The 23,998-nt window shown below is 37.6% G+C and overlaps 1 protein-coding gene across 2 annotated transcripts in view; it reads left to right on the forward strand.

Moving 5' to 3' along the window:
• The window catches only part of CTNNA1 (catenin alpha 1), a 177,959-nt gene that overhangs the window by 3,477 nt on the left and 150,484 nt on the right, over nt 1-23,998 (forward strand). For both annotated transcript variants that reach the window (XM_070792049.1, XM_070792050.1), the window contains exons 2-3: nt 20,631-20,737; nt 21,799-21,994. In XM_070792049.1, coding sequence (XP_070648150.1) covers nt 20,633-20,737; nt 21,799-21,994 — 301 coding nt within the window. In that variant the 5' untranslated portion in view covers nt 20,631-20,632. The remainder of the gene's footprint in view (nt 1-20,630; nt 20,738-21,798; nt 21,995-23,998) is intronic.

Genomic DNA, 23,998 nt, shown 5'->3' on the forward strand with positions numbered 1-23,998 from the left:
GTCGGACACGACTGAAGCGACTTAGCATAGCATAGCATAATTTCTATATATACATTTTTCTAAAGGACCTCTTGATGAAAGTGAAAGAGGAGAGTGAAAAAGTTGGCTTAAAGCCCAACATTCAGAAGACCAAGATCATGGCATTCGGTCCCATCACTTCATGGCAAATAGATGGGGAAACAATGGAAACAGTGAGGGACTTTTTTTGGGGAGTCTGGTATGCCGCAGTCCATGGGGTCGCTAAGAGTTGGACAGGACTGAGCGGCTTCACTTTCACGCATTGGAGAAGGAAATGGCAACCCACTCCAGTGTTCTTGCCTGGAGAATCCCAGGGACGGGGGAGCCTGGCGGGCTGCTGTCTGTGGGGTCGGACAGAGTTGAACACGACTGACGCGACTTAGCAGCAGCTTAATGAATTGAGTGAACACCACCATGTCCACCACCCAGATCAAGAAACAGAAAATTACTAGTACTCTAGAAATCCCTTTGCAGTCGCTACCCATTCCTCCTCTCCCTTCAGTTTTTATGATCTGAGAATTTGGAACATTATTGTTGCTCTATAAACATCTGCTAAAGTTAACTGAATTTCTTACTGTTTTCCCCTCCACCATTCAGTCTTTTACATACAAGCGATACTTATTCTTTTGGGGAGATACACTGCTGTCTTGTTGCTGCACTAGTCAGAATTTTAGATTGGCATTTAACACCTTCTGAGTCCTTACTTTTTCAGCCTTATCTTCTATTGTGAATTGTTGCTATATGTCTCTGCATCTGCCAGGCATTTGTTCTGGAATGCTCAGTCCTTCTCTTGACACAAATGCTATCTATCTGATCGATATGCCTCTTCTGTTGAGACATTGATCATTGTTGTTGAAAGTGATCTTTAACTTACTGGAAATTCTGAAATTTGCACCTGATTATGACATTCTCATTATCTTTTAAAAATATACATAACAAGATGTACAATTTAAATTATCTTTATGTGTACACTTCAGTGGCATTAAGTACATTCACTTTGTTGTGTAACCACTGTCACTGTCCCTATCCAGAAAAAATTTTCATTGTCCTAAACTGAAGCTCCATAACCGTGAAACAATAACTTTCCATTTCCTCTCCCCCTCTGGCCCACTGGCAACCTCCATTGTACTTTCTGTCTCTGAATTTGACTGTATTAATACCTGGCTTGTTTAACTTAGCATAATGCTTTCAAGTTTTACCCATGTTGTCAGTATATCCTTCTTTTTAAGGGTTGAGTACTCCATTATCCATTCATCTGTTGATGAACACTTGGGTTGCCTCCACATTTTGGCCACTGTGGATTATGCTCCTGTGAACACAGGTATGCAAATACGTGTTTGTGTTCCTGCTTTCATCTCTTTTGGATATATACCTAGAAATGGAATTTCTAGTTCATTTGGTATGGTAATTCTGTGCTTAAATTTTTGAGGATCTGCCATACCATTTTCTACAGTAGGTGTGTTATTTTATATTCATAACAGTAATGTGTAAGTGTTCCATGTTCTCCACATTTTCATCAACACTTGTTAATTTCTATTTTTAATTTTTACAAAGATTTGTTTACTTTTTAATAAGTTATCCTGATAGATGTGAGTTGATGTTTCATTGTGGTTTTGATTTGTATTTCTCTAATGTTTAGTGATGTTGACTGTTTTTCATGTGGTTATTGGCTATTTGTGTATTTTCTTGGAAGAAATCTCTGTTCAACTCCTTTGCCCATTTTAATTGTTTGGGTTTTTTGTTGTTAAGGTATAGGATTTCTTAGTATCTTCTGGCTGTTAATCCCTTATTAGATACAGGACTTGAAATATTTTCTCTCAGTTTTACCCTGTTGGTATGTCCTTTAGTGTTCAAAAGTTTTAAATTTTGATCAAGTCCAGTTTATCTATTTTGTTGTTGTTGTTGGTGTCTTCTAAGAAATCATTGCCAACTCCGTTGTCATAGAGCTTTTCTCTGTGTCTCCCCCTGCACCCCTTCCTCAGCTGAGCTGTGACTTCTTTGAGGACAGGAGATAAAGTTTTTTATTGTGACCTCTTTACAGTAAGCACATAGTGAGGAAGGAAAACTTATGAAGAGAATTTTTTTTTTAATGTAATTCTTAAAATATCATAACAAACAGTAATTGTATGACAGGGTATTTTCTGCTGTTGCTAATTTGTATTGATTATGTGTCTGTTACCTGATTTATGATGATAACCTGCTTGTAGTTAAAGTCACTCAGTCATGTCCGACTCTTTGCAACGCCATGGACTATAACCTACCGGGTTCCTCTGTCCACGGATTTTTCCAAGCAAGAATACTGGAGTGGGTTGCCATTTCCTTCTCCGGGGATCTTCCCAACCCAGGGATCGAACCCCAGTCTCCCACGTTGTAGGCAGACGCTTTACTGTCTGAGCTACCAGAGAAGTCAACTGCTTTTAGGGGTTTTTAATCTTAATGGATCTCAGCTGGAGAATCTGAACTTTGTCATCTGTGTAATAAGTGTGATGAACTTATGGGATAATTTGGGCTTCCTTATTGGGTTAGATGGTAAAGAATCTGTCTGCAATGCGAGAGACCTGGGTTTGATCCCTGGGTTGGAAGATCCTCTGGAGAAGGGAACGGCTACCCACTCCAGTATTCTAGCCTGGAGAATTCTGTGGACAAAGGAGCCTGGCAGGCTACAGTCTGTGGGTTCGCAAAGAGTTGGACAGAACTGAGCGACTTTCACTTTCATAAAGGATATTTATTTTTAATGTCTGATGTGATAAAATGCTAATTTATTATTTTACTTATGGAGTGCTGTTATTTACATAGCACTGAGTTGCTGATTTACCTTCCTAAAGGCTCTTGTGGACCATAAATTCTTTTGCTACATGATGAGTTCCTTCAAGGCCATTACATTCTTTCGCATTTTTCAGTCTTTTGTGATACCTGACTCATGTCTAATGTGAGTAGGTATGCTATATATAGGATTTGCCAGATTGATATGGGGGTGGAAGCAGCTTGGCTTTACATCCAGTTTTGTTTTTTTTTTAAACGTTTTATTTTTATTTATTTGACTGTTAGTTGCGGCACACGGGATCTTTAGTTGTGGCATATGGCACATTCCCTGACCAGGGATCAAACCCAGCTCCCTGCATTGGAAGAATAGGGTCTTAGCCACTGGACTGCCAAGGAAGTCCCTACATCCAGTTTTTTTTTTTTTTTTTAATAAAACCACCACTCATTTTTATCACCTAGGGATAAACACTATTAACATTTTGGTGTACATCCTCTGATATTTTTTCTAAGAGTGTATTGATTATAACTTTTATAAAAACTAGATTTTTACTTTATTTGCTCTTGTCCATTTATCATACTTGAACATTTCCCCTGTTAATAGCATTAAGATTAACCTTTATTTTATGTACCACTGAGAAAAAATAAGGGCTTCCCAGGTGGCTCAGTGGTAAAGAATCCGCCTGCCAATGCAGGAGACATAGGAAATGTGGATTCTATCCCTGGGTTGGGAAGATTCCCCTGGAGTAGGAAATGGCAACCCACTCCAGTATTCTTGCCTGAAAAATCCTATGGACAGAGGAGCCTGACAGGCTTCAGCCCATAGGGTCGAAGGGACTTGGACATGACTGAGCCCACACACAAGAAGTAAACACTACTAAATACACTAGGAACTACCATCATTTTTAGAACACATCCAAAGTTTAGAGACTTAAAGATGTGAAATATGTATGCTTTAGAATTGATGAAATATGTTAATCTCACAGTGTTAACATAGCATGTTAATGATCCCCTACTGTTCCAACATAGCTTCTTTAATCAGTCCTCTGTTGGACATTTAGCTTGCTTCCAGAGTTGCTTTAATTTGCAGCTGAATCTTCTGCCTGTCCTGACATCTTAAGGGAAACTTCTTTTTTTGGGGCGGGTGTGGAGGCGGGGAACTTCTTAGGAGTGGAATTCCCCAGGGAAAGATTTGCTACTCTTAAAAGAATTTTTTTTTTTTAACTAAAGTTATTAAATATATATAACGTAAAGTTTACCATTTCACTATTTTTGAGCATTAAGTGCGTTTACATCATCCCCATCCGTTTTCAGAACTTTTCCATCATTCTGAACAGGATCTTTACTTATTTAGCAGCAACTCCCCATCCTGCTCTCTTCCCAGTTCCTGGTAACTTCTTTTCTATTTTATTTATCAGTTTGCCTATTCTAGGTACCTCATATAAATGGAATCATATATTTGCCTTATTGAGGACAACAGCAACATTATTTTATATATATTCCAGTTAGCTTATCTGTTCAATTGTTAATGAACATTTGGATAGTTCTACTGTGAATAGTATACTGCTGTGAACATGGTTCAAATATCTCTGAGACATTGCTTTCAGTTCTTTTGAGTATATACCCAGAAGTGGAATTGCTGGATTATATGGTAAGTTTATTTTTAACTCTTTGAAGTACTGCCATACTGTTTTCCACAGTGGCTGTACCATTTCGCATTCTAACCAGCCGGGCACAGAAGTTCTAATTTTTTTCCATATCTTTACCAACACTTTTTTTCCCCTGTTTTCTTTTGTTTTGATAGTAGCCATCCTAATGAATGTGAGATGGTTATCTCATAGTTTTGATGTGTATTCCCCAAATGATTAGTGATACTGAGTATATTTTCATGGGTTTATTGGCCATTTGTATATCATCTCTGGAGAAATGTCTAGTATTTTGCACATCATTGAAAGCATCACTACGAACAAAGCTAGTGGAGGTGATGGAATTCCACTTGAGCTATTTCAAATCCTGAAAGATGATGCTGTGAAAGTGCTGCACTCAATATGCCAGCAAATTTGGAAAACTCAGCAGTGGCCACAGGACTGGAAAAGGTCAGTTTTCATTCCAATCCCAAAGAAAGGCAATGCCAAAGAATGCTCAAACTACCGCACAGTTGCACTCATCTCACATGCTAGTAAAGTAATGCTCAAAATTCTCCGAGCCAGGCTTTAGCAATACGTGAACCGTGAACTTCCTGATGTTCAGGCTGGTTTTAGAAAAGGCAGAGGAACCAGAGATCAAATTGCCAACATCTGCTGGATCATGGAAAAAGCAAGAGAGTTCCAGAAAAACATCTATTTCTGCTTTATTGACTATGCCAAAGCCTTTGACTGTGTGGATCACAATAAACTGTGGAAAATTGTGAAAGAGGTGGGAATACCAGACCACCTGACCTGCCTCTTGAGAAATCTGTATGCAGGTCAGGAAGCAACAATTAGAACTGGACATGGAACAACAGACTGGTTCCAAATAGGAAAAGGAATACGTCAAGGATATATGCCAACACCACATCATTGTTTACTGTAATTTTGCAGTAAGTTGATGCCAAATTTGATCTTGAAGTAAATTTTTGTACATTTATCTTGTGTGGTTTAGTTCAATGTGTGTGCTGTTGTGAAAATAACATTCTTTTAACTGTTCTGTCTCTTGATTTTGGAGGTGATTACACAACTGTGAATTTTTCAAAAGCTGTAGAATAGGAAACTGAAGTGAATTTACTGCATATAAAAAAGAAAAACAGGTAAAAATAAACTCATTAAAAAAATCTGTATTTTGAAAGTTTGACCTTCCATATAAACACATAGTGAAAAACATGAAATCAATTATCCTTTATGCTTTCCCAGCCCAATTAAGTTTTTTTCTCTTGAGTGACTTTGAAGCCATACCCTTAGAAATCTTTAAGCAATTTTGGTTATACTTTATGTGTTGGAGGATTTAAGTCTTATTAGTACCTTCTGTTTTCTCTTAAGAAAAAAAGTTAAATACACCAGGCATTGTAGAGAGTCTTACAAAGCATCAGTTACTGAAATTTGTCCAGGTGCCAGTATACTTGCTTTGAGACGGTGACAATGTTGTTTGTTGCTTATGCACTGTGGTGATTGACTCAGCCCCCATGTTGTGGGCCTGGGCTGAATGGGCTGAACAGGGTGGTGAGGTGAACAATCTGGCCTGATTTACCCTGTTTCATGCTGTTTTTGCTCACTTGCAAGAGCACTGTACTAAATTTGTCCATTATTGAAAGTTCAGAGTGTGCAGAAATAACTGCTTCAAAATAAAACTTCAGCATTGCCCTTTCTCTGTTGGAGCTTCCAAATGTTCATTTTCCCCTTTAGTTTTTTTTTTTTTTTTTTCTTTTCTTTCTAATAACAAACTTTCTCCATGTGTAAGCATACCCCCTACCCCATTTCTAATGGAGCTTGAAATGAGCATGCATTTCTGTTTACTTGTTGATGGACTGTCATCTATCAAGCCCCCTTTTGATTGGGATTTAATTTGTGCTTTTTCACTGGCTACAAGTTTGGAGCAGTGCATTTAAGGCAAATACAGTTAGAAAGGCAACTTTGAGTGTTTTTCTGAATATTTGTAGCAAAGATTTGATCGTTTGGAACAAGTATTGTATGAGTAGTGTGATTAGATTTTAAAATTTCTTGTCTATTCAGTGTTCCCATTGTAGTAAAAGAAGAGGGGGAATTATATTGTGGAAGTTATTTTCATCTGTAAGAGTTTTTGAAAAAAGACTTCAAGAGCTTTACTGAAGAAAAAAATGTAACATTTCTGTTATATTTTTTTCTCTTTTGGTTCTCTTTTGTGTTAAATTTTTGTGATGAAATAATTTAATCCAATTTAATCTTAGTGTTAAATAACTGATGTTATTCCTTAATTGCTAATTTAAAGAGTAGTTCTTTTCTGGATTACTTCATTTTGGCTCTTCTACTTCATTATATTGAGCTGTGGATTACTTTCTTTCTCTTGCTCTGAGATTTCATTGTTAAATACTGTCATAAACAAGTGGAACATCAATTATATTTTGAAAATGTTCTGTTGCTATGGTTTATTTTGTTAGTATTAGACATTATAAATTGAGGAGTAAGTTGGAAGCCTGGTTAATTACCAGATTACATAATCTTGTACTGGTTTTTTAGCCAGGATAAAGTGCAGGCTGTTCTTGAAACTGAAAGTGTGGTCCTAACTCAGAAAACGCATTCACAGTGGCCCATTTCAAGTTACATGAAGGATAGGAGCCTTTGCTAATGGTCCATTTGCCCTGTGCAGCACCGATACATACTTTGTTTCCCAGCAAAGATGCATTGTTAACTAGTCCCTCATGATATGTTGAATATTTCATTATGTTAAATATTTCAATATTAATCTAGACTGTTAATCATGGTTTATGAAAAATGATAGTGCACTGAGTAAGGCAGAGCTGTGAGGGTAAGTTACTATTATTGATGAGTCAGTGTTCATGGGGATTTTCTGTTCCTGGGGATCTCTAAATTGGCAAAGTTTTCTTAAAATCATCTGTTACCATTTTCTTGCTTCCTTGGACCTGGGGTCATCATGTTCTCAGAAAAGCTCTGGACTGACTTTGAAGTGTATCTTTAGAAACCTGTCATTTTGCACAGAAGTGGGAAAGTGAAATGTGAGCTTGATCCCTTGGGAGGAAAGGAAAAAATTCAAGGAAATGGAGTATGGCAACCCTTGAGAGAAATTTAAACTTATTTGGAGTCACTAAGACCAGTGGAAAAGGTGGTATTTTTGAGGTATCTTTATTGAGTTAAAGTCTAAGGCTATATTTGCTGTATCTCAGCTTCAAGGAAGGGTTCAGTTAAATACAGTGGATTTATTAAGCCTGACTTTAAAAGCAGGTGCTAGGGAAGATGTTAAGAATGTGCAAGTGGTACTTCCTTGCAGGGGACACAGGTTTCATCCTTCTTAGGGGAAATGATCCTACAGGCTGTGTGGTGTGCCCAAAAGAAAAAAAAAGTGTGTAAGTCACCATTGCTAAACTCAAGAAGTTTACAAACTAATGACATTTACTTTGGTAATATCTGTACCTGTTTTGCTAAAGTATTACAGGAGAGAGAGAGTTCTTAATTCTTTCTACATGTGTCAGTGTTACTAGGTGAAATCTTAAAACAGTTAAGCCAATTCAGTTAATCATTTATAGAATTGTTAGATGAAAGTTACCGTGCTCACAAAAGGCATGGTCCCTGTGCTCAAAGGAGCTGTCAGCTTTATGGGAGACGGACACACTGCTATCATGCTATGCAGCAAGTGCTGTAATAGAGATGCTTGTAAAATGATAGGGGAACCAGAAAAGAGGGAACAGCTCTTAGAAGCGGAGGACATCTGTGTGAGCCTTGAAGGAAGATGGAAGAATTTGAAGGTCTGCCCTGAGCAGAGGATCTGGGTTACACAAAGATCTGGAGACATGCACTCCCTGGAGAAGAGTTTGGAGTGCAGGCAGGTGATGAGGTTGACAGACCAATGTGAGTAAGGTTGGTTTGTTGGAGTTTCAGCTTTATACTGTCTTTGGCTGGGGAAGCAATCTTGTGTTTTTTTCAGAGGAAGTTGATTCCATGGTGATGATAACTGTCTGGGGCTATCTGGAGAATGATTGGAAATGAGAACATTCCTGAAAACAGGGAGGGTAAGTAAAGTAAGGTGCAAGGAGGGGAAGGAAGAGGAAGAAACGGGCCTAGTTAGGTAGAGCTTTGGTCAGTGGAGATGAGGAGAACCAGAGGGAGAGTAGATGAGGAGGAAAATGCTTGGCTCTGGCCTTGTGGGTTTTGAGGAATTGAACTCTCCAGTGTGGGTGTGAAGGCCTTTAGACTGGGGAAGTGCTGCTGGCCAGGATGGTACTGGCTTTTGGTTTTTAATATGGTTATTGTAGCGGGGGGTGGTTTGCCTTTTATCTTTGTGTTTCTTTGGTGGGGGGTGCTTTTCAGGATTTCTCAAGTAATATAAATAGTAAGAATAAAATTGTATTTTTAAGTTAAGATAATCTCTGATGCCTTCTTAATTGCTTTGCTTATCTTTCAGCCTTATCTTCTGACATTTCACTAATATTTTTCCTTCACACCTGTGGTTCTTGGAAGATGCCAAAGGCCTTTGGTCCCTTTGCACAACCTGAAACAACTGCCCTCCCTCCTAGGACAGCGGATCCTCAGTGATGATTCTCCCCATTGGGGATTCCCTCCCGGGTGCTCCTCTTGCACCAGTGGATTGCTTTATGACTTTATACTTTCTGTTGTATTATAAACTGTTTTTCTTTCTAGACTGTGAGCATTTCCCTCAACTTTCTTTTTTTGAAATTCTTCAAATGTACAGAAAAGTCAAAAGTAATACAATGAGTACTTGATTCTTCAGTTCATCTAGTTTCATCAATTGCTAACATTTTTCAGATTTCCTCCATTACTGTATATAAGTTTTTTATCTGAGGCATTTGAAAATAAACTGCAGATACCAAGTATTTCACCCTTATGTTTTTTAGCATGTAACTCCTCTAAGAGTAAGGACATTGCCTTACTTAACTAGCTATAATATATAAGAAATTTTACTTTGATATAGTAACATGATCACTTTTAAAGAGTAGTCCAGAGCCAATGTCTGCCGGCCCTGGGAACTTGTGAGAAATGCGGACTCTTAAATATCACCCTAGACCTACGGATGCAGAATTTGCCTTTAACAAGATTCCTAGAAGTCCTGATCTCCTGTACAATCCATATTCATGTTAAATCCCACCAGTTGTCCCAGTGATGTCCTTCATAGTGTGTTTTTTTTAATGCAAGAATCAATAAAAGATCCTGTACTGAATTTAGTTGTTGTATTCCTTTGGTTTTGTCAGTCTTTTTATTTTTTCTATGACTGACACTTTGGGAGAGTTTAGGCCAATTGTAGAGAATGTCTGCAGTTTGGATTTGTCTCATTGTTTCCACTTGTGGCAAGAACAGTACATATGTGATGATGTACCTTTCTCAGCATTGAAATGATTGTCAGGTTGTTCCACCTGTGGTGAGGCTAATAAGTTTAAACACTTGTGATTAAGTGGCATCTGCCAGATAGCTCCATTGTAAAGGCACATTTTTCCTTTTATACTTACTAATTGATTGCTGTGATTGCTATGATGATCTGGTAGTGGTTTCTGATTAGTCTTTGTGTCCCTGACACCTAGCAGGATCCTCAGAATGTATAATTGGTCAGTCATTGACAAATGAATGGTAACCAAATCATCAAAGGTATATGCTACAAGTTTTAGAGACATTTCTTTTTTTTTTCCTCAGTTCTTTCTCAGTACTTCCTCTAGTCAAGTTTGGGCATCTTGTCTCCTGGCTCTCTAAGAAAAGTACAGTCTTCTTATTCCTGTGTAGCTTCTCAGCTGGGTGAGAAGTTTCTCTGCCTTTTAGTCCCATTGTTGTGAAACAAAACCCTCTTTTCCCTTTTGTCTCTGTTTTCTTGAGCTTCCAGTCCAGATGCTGGCTTCATCTTTGTTTTTCAGACCATCCAGTCTCTTATGGAAAAAGGGACTTCCTGTGCATCCATAATCAGTTATCTGTTGTGAGGGCTTGGTGCAGTTTTCTCTTAAACACTTGCATTGTTAATGGTCTCAACCATGTGGAATGGAAGCTGAGTAAATGGACATAGCTATCCGGCCCACAGTGCAGTTATTCCAGCAGCTCTGGAGCTTGTTTCTGTTGTTCTCTTCATTTGATCTCTTACTTCTTCTCTATGCTCCAGGCACACTGATCACTTCTTTCTCTAAGTCCTGGGAGATTCTGTCTTATCTCTGTTACCTCTGTGTTCAATGCTCCTCCCCCAAATAATTCACTTGATTGGCTCTTTATTGACTTTCAGCTCAAGTGTTATCCAGATAGAAAGGTCCTGGAAGGATCCTACCTCATTTCATTACCATTACCCTGCTTAATTTTCTTTCTAGCACAGATATTGTTTTGTTTACTTACTTATGCTGTTACTACAGTGTAGTTTCATGAAGACTTTTTTTTTTTTTTTGTCTTGAATAGTGTCTGTGCAGAGAAGGCAGTAAAATATTTGATTAAGTGACTAGTGGACCAACCATTGTTTTTTTAGGTTTACCTTTTGTCCTTTGCTTAGTGCTTTTGGTAATCATTGTGTTTCCTGTGTTACCCTATTACCTTCAATACTCTAGAGAAGATAAGAAAATGAGAGTGATGGTATGTTTTATTATGATTAAAAATAATTATAACCTTTAGCAGTAATAAAATCATCATAATATTACAACATTGAAATAAAACAAAGACCTAGCCATGTCCTTTTTCTTCTAGGTCTGTATATCTGAGTGACAATTTGTATTGTGTGCCATATAAATGGTATAAAATGTATTTGTATGTGAGTGGATCACATAAGATGATGGTTTATGTAATCCAGTACTCTGCTGTAGATGCAAACTTTTTACTCATTATGTTTTGGCTCCCAGGTTTGACCAAGGCTAAGTATTTTTTTTGGAATGGGCGGGTGATGATCCTGTACTTGTAATTAGAAAGAGACTGCATTTTTTTTGGAGTGGGGAGAAGGGAACAAGTTTTCTTTTTGTTTACATGAACCTGTGGTTTTATACATCTTATTTTCTTACCCTCCTTGTCCCTCTTCCCCCTATTCCCAACTAGTTTACATTTTAGGAGAAAGTGATGGGCTTGGGGACCTGTGGGTGCACCCATGTTTGCTCAGTCATGTCCAACTCTTTGCGACTCCATGGGCTGTAGCCTGCCAGGCTCCTCAGTCCATGGGATTCTCCAGGCGAGAATACTGGAGTGGGTTACCATTTCCTACTCCAGGGGATCTTTCTGATCCAAGATCATCATAGGACCACTGGGGAAGAAACCCAGGCTTGGGGATGGATTTAGTCAAATAAACAGGTGTCAGTCAGTCTTAATCATAAGGTTTTGTTTTGTTTTTTTCTTCTCCTTTTTTTTTGTTTTTACAGTACCCTGGAGATTTGAAGGTTAAGATCCCAACAGCTTTGTTAATTCTGTTTAATACAGATGTAGCCTAGCATCCCTAGGACTGCACTGATTAATCCACGATCCTGTATCTTGTGCACTGTGACAGTTAGCATTGCTGTGGGTACTTTTAATTTCTAAATTTCTTGATTTGCATTTAAATGAACCATCCAACCATTGCATTAACTTAACCTTGCTGTTTATATGAAAAAAAAAAGTTGGCATTGAGTAGCTAAGTAGGGATAGCCTAAAGCTTTGGAGCAGACACATTTTAAGAATGATGTGGCCATTCCATTGTAAATGAACATTTAATGTCTTTGAAGAAGGTATGTAGCTCTTTGCATGAATGAGGCCATTTGCCAACAATCAGCCTCCTTGGTTCTGGAGGAGCTGTGCTTTTACTTTCTGCTTCTCCATCTCTCTTTGTCTCATGAAGATTGCTAGTCAACTGCCCACTGTCTCTTCCCCTTTCTGAATTTATAGTGAACTTTTGCTTTATAGCTAGGATTGCTATTTATAAGATATTGAAGACTGAATAACTACAGTTTAACGTTTTATTTAGTTTCACCAAGCATGATCCCCTCCTGGAAAAACCTCAGGTTGCTGTAATTCATTAAGGTTGGCTAGCTCTAGTAGGTTTTGTAATAGATGTTGTGAAGGAGTACTCTGTAAGTTAATTGGAAAACTAGAAATTGCCTAGAGTTTAAAAGTTATTTGTTTAGCTACTTTAAATGATGTCATTAATTGTAGAGAAGCAGAAGATATAACTAGGATTGAGGTAGGAGCTTTGTCGTGATAGGCTTGTAAATATTTTAAAATCATATTGCATAAATATAATTCAGCTAATCCTGTGTCTGCTCTGCATAAAGCATCTTTGCTTAAAGCACCTTGCCAGCAACTTAAGGCTTGTAAAGAAGCATAAGCATAGTTGTCATCTTTAAACTTACAGTACAGCTAGGATTACCACAGTCTAAACCTGGGAAAATTAAATTATATTTAATGAAACAATTCAGAGGCTATTGAGAGATCATTTCAGTGAAGGGAATACTAGAATTTCAGAACTGAAAAGACTTGGAGCTTAGAATTCAACCCCTTCCATTTTGTAGATGAGAAAACTGAGGATTCAGAAAGCTGAGGTAACTTGCCTGATGTCAGAGAAAAAATAAATGATGAAGCTGGTTCCAGGAGCCATGTTCTTTCCAGAGAATGTGTTTTCATTAGATTTTAAATGTTCTACCTCTACTTTTTGAAATCCTTTTAGGGTTGTAGTCACAAAAGCATAACTTGATTTTGTAATATGGTTTAATAACCTTTGGTGTCACTCATGGCAGGACCTTTGATTAAAGATGCGTCACAAAGCAGTCTGCTTCCTTCATGGTTGTTAAGACTTGAAAACACACTGAATGGGTTCTCAGTTTTCAAGTGTCAGTATATTTCAAGTTTCTCAATGGAAGTGAGTGAGTGAGTGAGTCCTTTGCCTTAACATCTTTAGTGGGAGCCTGAATCTAGTGTATCTTATGGGGGAGGCTGAAGACCTCCTCAGAGACATTACTTAAGAGGATGTGGAGTTCTGGAATGTATAATCAGAAAGGACTTCATGGGGAAATCTTTAGTGACTGCAAAGTGGTGACCGAAAGGGCAAACATAGTACTCAGACATGATTATCCCATATGGTGGTAACATTTTTTGGAACAAGTTTCTAACATTAAATTTGGAAGATTTAACATAAAAATCTGCATGTTCGGATCTCTTAAAAAATTGAATGATCTGCCAACCTTAGATGTGTGTAATAAAGACTGCTGCGGCTCATGGGAAGCTGGGCACAGGCTTTTCCCATTTACCAGTTCCCAGACCCAGAGAGATCAGGGTTGTTTGAATTTTGTTATTGTGTTTACACTCTGCCTTTTTTTCCAGTTAACAGGAAAGTGAAATTATTTTATACCCCAGAGTATCAAAATTAGGGAAACAAAAGACGAAAAGACATTTTTTGAGAATGTTTTGATCCTTTTTTCCAACATGTGTACAATAATCAGGGGACTCTTGTTCTTTCTCTAAGGCAATTCTAGTTTTTCTCCAAGTGTCTGAAGCCTTTTTTACCCCATGACTGGACTGGTCCAGTTTGCCCAGGCTCACTTTGGGCAGCTTGTTCCCTCTTTGAGGTATCTGTGAATAGCTTTCCTTTTCCTTGGCAGCTTTTCTGTGGCCTGAACCCTGTCTTTTAGCTAAGGATTCTCATCCTGGTCTTCAGTTTTGCTCACTGGGCTTGAGCTGTGAATTCTCAAGCAATAAGAATGCATGTGTACGGTGTTTGGATTTTGATTTGCGGGTTCTCAAAAGTGATCAAGTCCTCAGGCTCGGTGCTTTTCCCCAGGCAGGGATTGACCTAATGTTTTTCTCTGGGCTCCTTTCATGAAGGCTTTTTATTTCAAGAAAAAATGAGCATATTTCTTTGGGAAAGTGAATTGTTGTGTGTCGTACTTGTTTAATAATTAAAATCCAAATGTGAAAATGTGACTACACGTCTACTTGCAAGTAGCTTCACTTAAGTTATCTTTGGGCTCATTCCCTCTACAACCTTTGAAATATTTTCTGTTTTGTGTTGATACAGTGGTTGGAATGCTAGGATACAGAAATGTGGGTTACATGGGGAAAATCATTCCTTCTGAAATGTCTTATCTTTGACATTTCATGACATTTGCTTGAGCTACAGTTGTCAGCTCTGTAGCGATATAGACTAGTCCCATCTCCTAAGGTTTACTGACTTGGATTGATCAGTTTAGTGGACAAATAACCTTTAAAAACCAGAATATAGGCTTTACACAGTATAAGTGTAGAGAGAGCAAATTTGCCCACTTGAGGTGAGACAAATTCTGTGGAAACTGGCATTCTTTGTTACCAGATTAAGCAAATCTACATTCCTTTTGGCATCCTATTTTCAGTGACTTTAGAATTTGTTTAATTTTATTCATTTATTTGGCTGTGCTGGGTATTCATTGCTGCATGGGCTTTTCTCTAGTTGTGCTGAGCGGTGTTGGGGGGTGGGGGGCAGCACTACTCTCCAGTTGTCTTGCATGGGCTTTTCATTGTGGCAGCTTGTCTTACTGCAGAGCACAGGCTCTATAGAGTTTTTGGGCTTCAGTAATTGTGGCATGTGGGCTCAGTAGTTGTGGCTCATGGGTTCTAGAGTGCTGGCTCAGTAGTGATGGTGCCAAGGGGCTTAGTTGCTCTGTGGCATGTGGGATCTTCCTGAACCAGGGATTGATCCCATGTCTCCTGCATTGGCAAGTGGATTCTTTATCACCCAGCCAACAGGGAAGCCTAGGTTCTAGAATTTTTGATGCTTACATAAGTCTTTGTGAAATGTTAGATGATGCTTGCAGTAATATTTTCAGCAATATCTAAAGCAGTCTTATCTATTTGTGCCTCAAGCATTCATTTAGGGAAGAGGATACAGACCGATGTTTTTATATTAAAGTTGTTAGGAGTGGACTAGTCACAGACACGTGCAGTTCTACTTTGTCCTGGTCATTATTCAAATATGAGATGTAGATGTCTGTTGTTATTCTGTAGAGGGTCTAGAACTGTGCTGTCTGATGAGATAGTCATTAGTGGCTATTTAACATTAAAATGAAATAAAAATTTAAAAAAAATCAGTTCTCAACTACATTAGCCATTTCAGGACGTCTCTCTCCTTCCTTGCCAGCCCCCCCCCCCCCCGCCCCCCGCCCCTGCTTCCCCTCCCTCTCTCCTGCTACCGCTCCCTCTCTCCATCCCTTCCTTCTCCCTATCCCACATTCTTCCATTCAGTTTCCCTCTGTTCATTATCTCTCTTCTGCCTCGCATTTTTTCATTCTTCTTTGAGTATATGTATATATTTAAGAAATTATTTTTTTTTCTAAACCATATGAGAGTAAGTTGTAGATATCATTCCCATTATGTGTAATAAGGACATAGCTACAATACGATGATGGGAATTTTCAAAATTTAACATTGATATATTACTATTTATTATCTATTTCAGAATCCCTGATCAAATTATATCAGTTGTCTCAATTGTTTCTTATTCCTACTGCAATTTTCAGTCCAGAATGACTGCATTTAGTTTTCATGTCTTTTTTTAGCCTCTTTTAATTTGGAAGTATTTCTCAGCCTCTTTGTTTTTCCTACCTTGACATTTTTGAAGACTGTAGCTAGTTATTTTATAGAATATCCATTACTTTGAGTTTGTCTGATGTTTCCTTTTGACAGGATTGGGGGTTATGTCACTTCGAAATACCACAGAAGGCAATGGTGTATCCTTCTTATTGCATTGTATAGGAAGTACATGATGTCCATTTTTCCCATTATTACGGATATTTTTGTCACTTGGCTAAGGTGGTGTTTGCCAGGTTTCTGCTCTGCAGAGTTAAATACTTTATTTCCCCCTTGGTAATCTGTTGGTAATCTCTTGGGAGTTACTATGAGACTATGTAAATACTCAGTTTCCTTTTTATTTAAATTTATTTTTAATTGGAAGGTAATTGCTTTACGATGTTGTATTGGTTTCTGCTGTACAACAACAATGTGAATCAGTCATAAATATACATATATCCCTTTGCTCTTGAACTACCCCCCCTCCTCCCCAATCCCACTCCTCTAGGTTGGCACAGAGCACTGGGTTAATACTCAGTAAACTTTTCACCTGTTTGCTTTAGCATTCTTTGCTAATTCTTGAATGTATTGTGAGGTTTCTTAAATGGTGATTTTTCTATATGTGTTACTCCTTCTCTATATGTTAACTGATTTCCTATTATGGAAAAATTTTTCCTTCTTTGTTGGTGTTATCATGGATTCATTTAATTCAGTGGATCATAGTCTGTTTAATTTTCACACAAGCTCTCTAAAGATAGTGATAATCTTTTTTTTTAAAGTAAATGATAGCCTTGTTTTATAAATGAGGAAACAAGTTCAAAGTGGTTGAGTGATGATCAAGCATGCCTTCTGATTATATTGTCCTCCTTGCACCTTGTAAAATAAAGATTCTACTTCTTTTATTACAAAAGCAACTTTCTAAATAGCTGTAATTTTATAAAATCAGAGAATACAATTGTGAAAAAAGAAAGTTAACACCACTCCTAATCCCCCAATCTTAAGATGTAACATCGTTGTTAATATTTTGGCTTATATATCCCACTGCAGTTATACTTCATATTGTTTTTGAAATCTGCTTTCTGTCTTCAGTAGTATGTATTTTGAACATTTTCTCATAAACCTCTACAACATTTTCTTTATTTTTAAGATGAGAAATTTCAGGTGTACCCAGCCACTTCACATGATCTCCATCTAGATTTAATAGTTATGAATATTTTTAAGTAATTTGTGGTCTCTCTGTGTATGTTTACTTTTGCTGAATTTGAAAGTTGCAGTCATCCTGACATTTGATTTCTAAAGATTTCAGTACGCATCTCCTAAAAATAGTCCTTTTTCTATATAGTTGCAGTTCATTATCATACCTAAGAAAAAAAGAAAGAAAGTGAAAGTTAAAGTTGCTCAGTGTGTCCGACTCTTTGCCACCTTGTGGACTGTAGCCCACCAGGCTTCTCTGTCCACGGGATTCTCCAGGCAAGAATGCTGGAGTGGGTTGCCATTTCCTTCTCCAGGGGATCTTCCCAACCCAGGGATCGAACCCAGGTCTCCTGCATTGCAGGCAGACGCTTTAACCCCTGAGCCACCAGGGAAGCCAGCTATGAAACTGAGCATTAATTCCATAATATAATTTAATTTGTTGTTGTTCAGTCGCCAAGTCGTGTCCAACTCTTTGCGACCCCAGGCATGCATTTCATACTGTCCTTGGGGTTCTCCAGGCAAGAATACTGGAGCTGGTTGCCATTTCCTCCTCCAGTGAATATAATATTTATTATAAAAATTTACCAGTTTTCCTACAAATGTCTTCTTAATAGCTTTTTGTTTCAAACCAGGATCCAAATGAGATATGTGTGTTGCATTAGATTCTTTTGTCTCCTGAGTCTTTTAGTCTAAATTATGTCCCACACCCCGATATTGACTTTTTGAAGAGTTAAGGCCACATTGTCTTGTAAGAATGCCTTATATTCCAATTGTCTGTTCCCTGGTGGTATTTAACGTGCATCTGTATCCCTTATATACTTCTGTGAAATTCAGTTCAGGTTAGGGTTTTTTAACCTGCACTGAATATGGATTGGAAAAGTTTTGTCTTTGTTATTATTAATAGGAATTTATTATTAACAATAGAAAACAAACTCCAACTTCAGTTGAAGCTATAACTTCGTCCCAACAGGAGGAATCTCAGGGCTTTTCATACATGAAGTAATTGTAATCTATGTTGAAAAAGTGTGTGTTCATTATTACTTTGAAGTAGTTATCAGAATTCTTGACATCTTATTTAGTATGTAAATAAAGAGCATATATATTGCTTTTGATAGCTTAATCTCAATATATATGTTTCCTTTGTAATCTTTTGAATTGTATTTCATGCATTTAAAAAAAAATTCTGAGGAAGAGTCTGTAGCTGCACCGTGCAGTACTGAAGCCACTATCCACATGTGGCTACTGAGCTCTGGAAAGGTGACTTGTCTGAATGTAAATATGCCTTAAGTGTAAAACACATCCTAGATTTCCAACATAGTACTTTTAAACTATCTTATGTAATCAGTAATTTTAAAAAATCAGTTACATAATGAAATGATAATATTCTGGATATACTGTGTTAAATAAATATTATGAAATTAATTCATTAGTTTCTTTCTACTTTTTAATGTGGCTGCTAGAAAAATTTAAATTGCATAGGTGGCTTGTATTATATTTCTACCAGACAACATTAGTCTATAAGACTCACTAGACTGCTTAAGGGATCCATGCATTGAAAAAGGCTTAGAATCCCTATGCAGAGGCTTCATTAGACTCAGGTTAAATATTTAATTTTCATTTTTCTCTTGGACAATTAACTTTGCTCAGTTTATATAATACTGGGGCTCTTGAAAAACATCTGGAACTTTTTTTTTTTTTTCATTAAGAATACTTTTTAGGGAATATAGGGCACTTCATATAGGGCACTTCACATGCCAAGGCATGGCATGTGAGGCATGTAATATCAGAGTTGCATTGTTAGCAATGCTAAATTTTGTTACTTAAGGAGATGGCCATTAGATCTCAGTGTTGTAAAGCTATGTCTTGCCCCCTTTGTAATTATAGAAGTGAAACCTGTCAGGTGATACTTTGGCACCTTACAAATAGTCTGTTCCCCAGTAGTCCATCACCTAATGGTGTTAATATCCATTGAGAGTCCTAGTTTGAATCAGTTATTACATTGGGGTTTACAAAATGGTCATTTTTTAATTCTGTTGTACATTTATGGTACAGAAATTTTCTTCTCACCCCTTTCTTTCCTTTTGAGGATCCTTAGAGCTTCCCCTGTGGCTCAGAGGTAAAAAATCCACCTGCAGTGCAAGAGAACATGGGTTGGGTCAGGAAGATCCCCTGGGGGAAGGCATGGCGGCCCACTCCAGTATTCTTACCTGGAGAATCCCATGGACAGAGGAGCTTGGTGGCCTATGGTCCATAGGGTTGCAAAGAGTTGGACATAATTGAAGCGACTGACCATGCATGGTGATAGGATAGCTAATAGGCAGTTATAGTCATCTTTTTGATATTCAACTTTTGAATTTAGCCAGTGGAGCCCTTGGTTCTTATATCTTTTTAATATGCTCTTGTTAGTCATTGTGTCTTTCCTTGCTTTCTGCACGATAGGATATATCAGACCTGGAATATACCTTTTTTAAAAAAAATTTTTTTAAAGGAATTAGTACTTAATAGAAATAAAGACCTGGGCAGTGAGAATACTATTATTTCTTCCTAAATTTTGTTACTGTAGTTTTTTAAGAGCAGCACAGTATCCCATTTTGTGATTGGTTCTGTGGTTTATTTATTTAGTGGTATATTTTTTGAAATATAGGTAGTTTCCAGATTTTAATGACCATATATAGTGCTTTTGTGAACATCATTGTACCCAGGTTTGTCCATGGACCTTCATTTTTCCTTTAGAGTGAAAATCAAGAGGTAAAAATTCATAAGAACGCACCCTTTTAAGATTTGTATTTCTATGAACAGGTTGTTTAGTGTTTACCTCATCTACATACCTCACCTGTTTTTCTGTTTAATCTTTGAGGCACTGCTTTTAGAAGCAAACACCAACTGCTTGGTATTGTGGCTGAAGTCTTTTCCCTTAGTCTTAAAGCCTCTGTCTAATGGAAGTTTACCTTGACAGTGATACAGTGATACTTGACTAGGTGTGACCTGAAATTTCTTCAGGCTGTGAGTGATAATAGCTGTAGGTGCAGAAGACAGTAGATTGAAGTGTTAGGTTTTAATACAGTAAGATAAGATATTCTCTAAGAGTCCATCAGAAAATGAAGTGAGGTTTACTTTTTAGATAATAGTGTATTATAACCATTGCGGAATAAGACAAATCAGCATCTTCTGTATTAGCCTTCTTTTCCTCGAGCTTTTCATCCTGATTCTAGGTTCGTATGAAAAAACTGGAGGTAGAAGTGCCTTGGTGCCAGAGAAGCCCAAGGGGAAAAGCTCATGATTTGGGAATGCCTTCTTGTAGTACCCATAATGTTTGTAAACTCAAAATCTTATGTGTAAGAGGTTGTAAGAGTTACTGGGCCCTCATGTGCAGGCTGGTAAGAATTTCTTTCATCTTGTGGTGATTGTAACTTTCCTGGTGTAAAAAAGTCCTTGAGTAGGAGAAAATTTTTTATGTTTCATATGTGTGTTTGATATTTGCCTGACTGGCTGTTTCTCTTTCAGAAATGACTGCTGTCCACACAGGCAACATAAACTTCAAATGGGACCCCAAAAGTCTAGAGATCAGGACTCTGGCAGTTGAAAGACTGTTAGAGCCTCTTGTTACCCAGGTAAGAATCTGCAAACAAATACATAGTTGTTATATGGTTCCATAATAGTAGGCCTGGGTAATAAACACAGGGCAAAGTTGTTTAGTTCAAAGCCTTAATTTGAGTGGTTGAGTTTAGGCTGATAGTAATGAGACAGTTTGGCTTCACTAATAATTAAATATTTATGTGTGGATTCATTTAGCCTTTTAGAAATATATTTGATGCCATTTTCTTCAGTCTTGATTGGCAGTAATAGGGGCTAGTGGTATGCAGTGCACACCACTTAATACTTAAAAGTATTTCTAAGAAAGATAGGATATGGAACCTTGACTATTAAGTCTGTTCACCCTGCTTAATACAACTTTTGTTGTCCAGGATCAGTTAGAAGGTCATTTAATTTGAGAGCGTAGGTTTGGTATGTTCTGTTACAAATACAAATATCACAGTGTGATGCCATTTCATTAAAGTGTTAGCAACTTGCTGTGCACATGTAGCATTTTGGCACGTGTATGTGTCTGTGTGTGAGTGTGAGGGAGACAGACATTGTACTCGAGCACAAAAATGAGAGGTAGTGGCATGGTTGCAGTCACCATCTGCAGTGATTTTGGAGCTCAAGAAAATAAATATTTTAAATATAAATATAAAATAAATATTTTAAAATTGTAAGTAAATTATTTTCTTGGGCTCCAGAATTCATTGTTAACCCCTTTCTAAACTTCTTGATGACATAATAGAGACATGTAATTTGTTTATTGTTAGTTTTTAATCTGTAAAATGAAGCTTAAAAACCTAATGATCATGTTTGAGAAATTAAAATATTAATTATAAATCTTAACTTACATATTGAGATAGCTAAATTATTTTGGAAACTAAATATGGCGTATCATTGCTGAATATTTTAAAATATGGAGAGAATTTTATCTTATTTGTTAATACTTACTAGACTCATAAATGTGATGTTTCATTTTACTATGAGTAATTTATTCTTGCTATCTGTAAAGATGTTACTCTTAGTGTGTTTTTTTTTTTTTTCTTTTAATTTTAGTTGGCTACAGTTTAATTTTCAAAATTGAAACTTTTAGGTTACAACCTTGGTAAACACCAATAGCAAGGGGCCCTCTAATAAGAAGAGAGGTCGTTCTAAGAAGGCCCATGTTTTGGCTGCATCTGTTGAACAAGCAACTGAAAATTTCTTGGAGAAGGGGGATAAAATTGCAAAGGAGAGTCAGTTTCTCAAGGAGGAGCTTGTGGCTGCTGTAGAAGATGTTCGAAAACAAGGTAGGTCAATACCACTTTTTGTATGGGGAGAGCCAGGCTTTTCTAGAAAAATAATCCTTGAAGGTGACTTTGTGGTCAATATTTTCATTCTTATATATTTCCAGTTGCTCAGGTAACTACAAATATTCACTTATTGGAAATGTATTAAGTTGTACTGGCTTAAGCTTTAATCAGGAGTGATTAACGAACATCTTTTTTGGAGAATCTGAATCCAGTTCTCTCCAATGTTCTAAGTAATAGTTGTAGGAATGTTGTAACACAATTTGATGGGAAATATATGGGGCAGGCTATGGTTTTTCCTGTGGTCATGTATGGATGTGAGAGTTGGACTGTGAAGAAGGCTGAGCGCCAAAGAATTGATGCTTTTGAACTGTGGTGTTGGAGAAGACTCCTGAGAGTCCCTTGGACTGCAAGGAGATCCAACCAGTCCATTCTGAAGGAGATCAGCCCTGGGATTTCTTTGGAAGGAATGACGCTGAAGCTGAAACTCCAGTACTTTGGCCACCTCATGCGAAGAGTTGACTCATTGGAAAAGACCCTGATGCTGGGAGGGATTGGGGCAGGATGAGAAGGGGATGCCAGAGGATGAGATGGCTGGATGGCATCACTGACTCGATGGACGTGAGTCTGGGTGAACTCCGGGAGTTGGTGATGGACAGGGAGGCCTGGCGTGCTGCGATTCATGGGGTCGCAAAGAGTCAGACACGACTGAGCAACTGAACTGAACTGATATGGGGCAGAAGTTTATCTTTTATCCTGCGTAATATGTGTTAATTTGTGCTAAAGATACAGGGGTGATAAAATAGAAAAGTGTTTAGCAATTCTGAAAATAATCTAGACAGTGTCTCTTTCTGTCAGACTGATAGGTTAAATCAGCCATGCATATTTGCACTGGCTTGAGTTTAAAATAATTTAAATGAGAGTTTAAAGGAAACATGTTTTTTTTTTTTTTTTAGGAAACATGTTTTGGGAAACTCAGAAGTAATAAGAAGTGAAATGGTAACCCACAGTTTACCAGTGGTTACTGTTAGAAAGACTGCCATCACTATGATGCAATAATCATGATAAGAAGACTTTATTTACTTAAAAAATTTATTTTATATTGGAGTGTAGTTGATTAACAATGTTAGTTTCATGTGTACAGCAAAGTGATTCAGTTATACATGTATCTTTTTTTAATTCTTTTTCCATTTAGGTTATTACAGAATATTGAACGGAGCTCCTTGTGCTTTATAGTAGGTCCTTTTTGCTTATCTAGATAAGAGGACTTTAAATCTGAAAGAATAACTTCTTGACCTGTAATTTTTTGTTAAACTTCTGGTCTAGCAGGAGGACTTCAACAAAAACATAGGTTTGGTTTTGTTTTTTTTAGGGCTGTTGGCTATCAGCTAAGGTGAACTGACTCCCATGCTCTGTGCATGTGCTCTACTGGTCTTTGGGAGAGCCTCAGTGGCCTTCTGGCTGACAGCAGCATACATAGTCCATTGGACTCTTAAGTCAGATTCATCCCTGTGACAGTACCCAAAAAGGGCAAGGCATTAAATGGAGATGCTGTCTCCTATTGTTCTGAGTTTGTGAATACATATTTCTAATACTGAAAATGGTGAGATTACTTAAGTTGCATAATCCTAGCTGAGTGGATGTGTTAGTTTTCTCTGGCTGCCATAGTAAATGACTACTAATTTGGTAACTTAAAACAACAGAAATTTATTTTTTTGGCATTCTGGAGGCTAGATATCTGAAATCAAGGTGTCAGCAGGATTCATTCTTGGGGCCTTAGTTGAAGACTGTTCCATGTTCTTTCCTAGCTTCTGCTTTTTGCTGGCAGTCCTTGGTGTTCCTTGACAGGTAGACAGGTCCCTCCAATATCTGGCTTTTTTTGTCACATGGTACTCTCCATGTATCTGTGTTGCCAAGTTCCCTCTTAAGAGGATGTTAGTCATTGAATTGGGGTCCACTCTAGTCCAGGATGACCTCATCTTAATTTGGTTATATCTACAAGGA

This window comes from Bos indicus, chromosome 7, assembly GCF_029378745.1.
Source record: "Bos indicus isolate NIAB-ARS_2022 breed Sahiwal x Tharparkar chromosome 7, NIAB-ARS_B.indTharparkar_mat_pri_1.0, whole genome shotgun sequence".
Lineage (NCBI taxonomy): Eukaryota > Metazoa > Chordata > Mammalia > Artiodactyla > Bovidae > Bos > Bos indicus.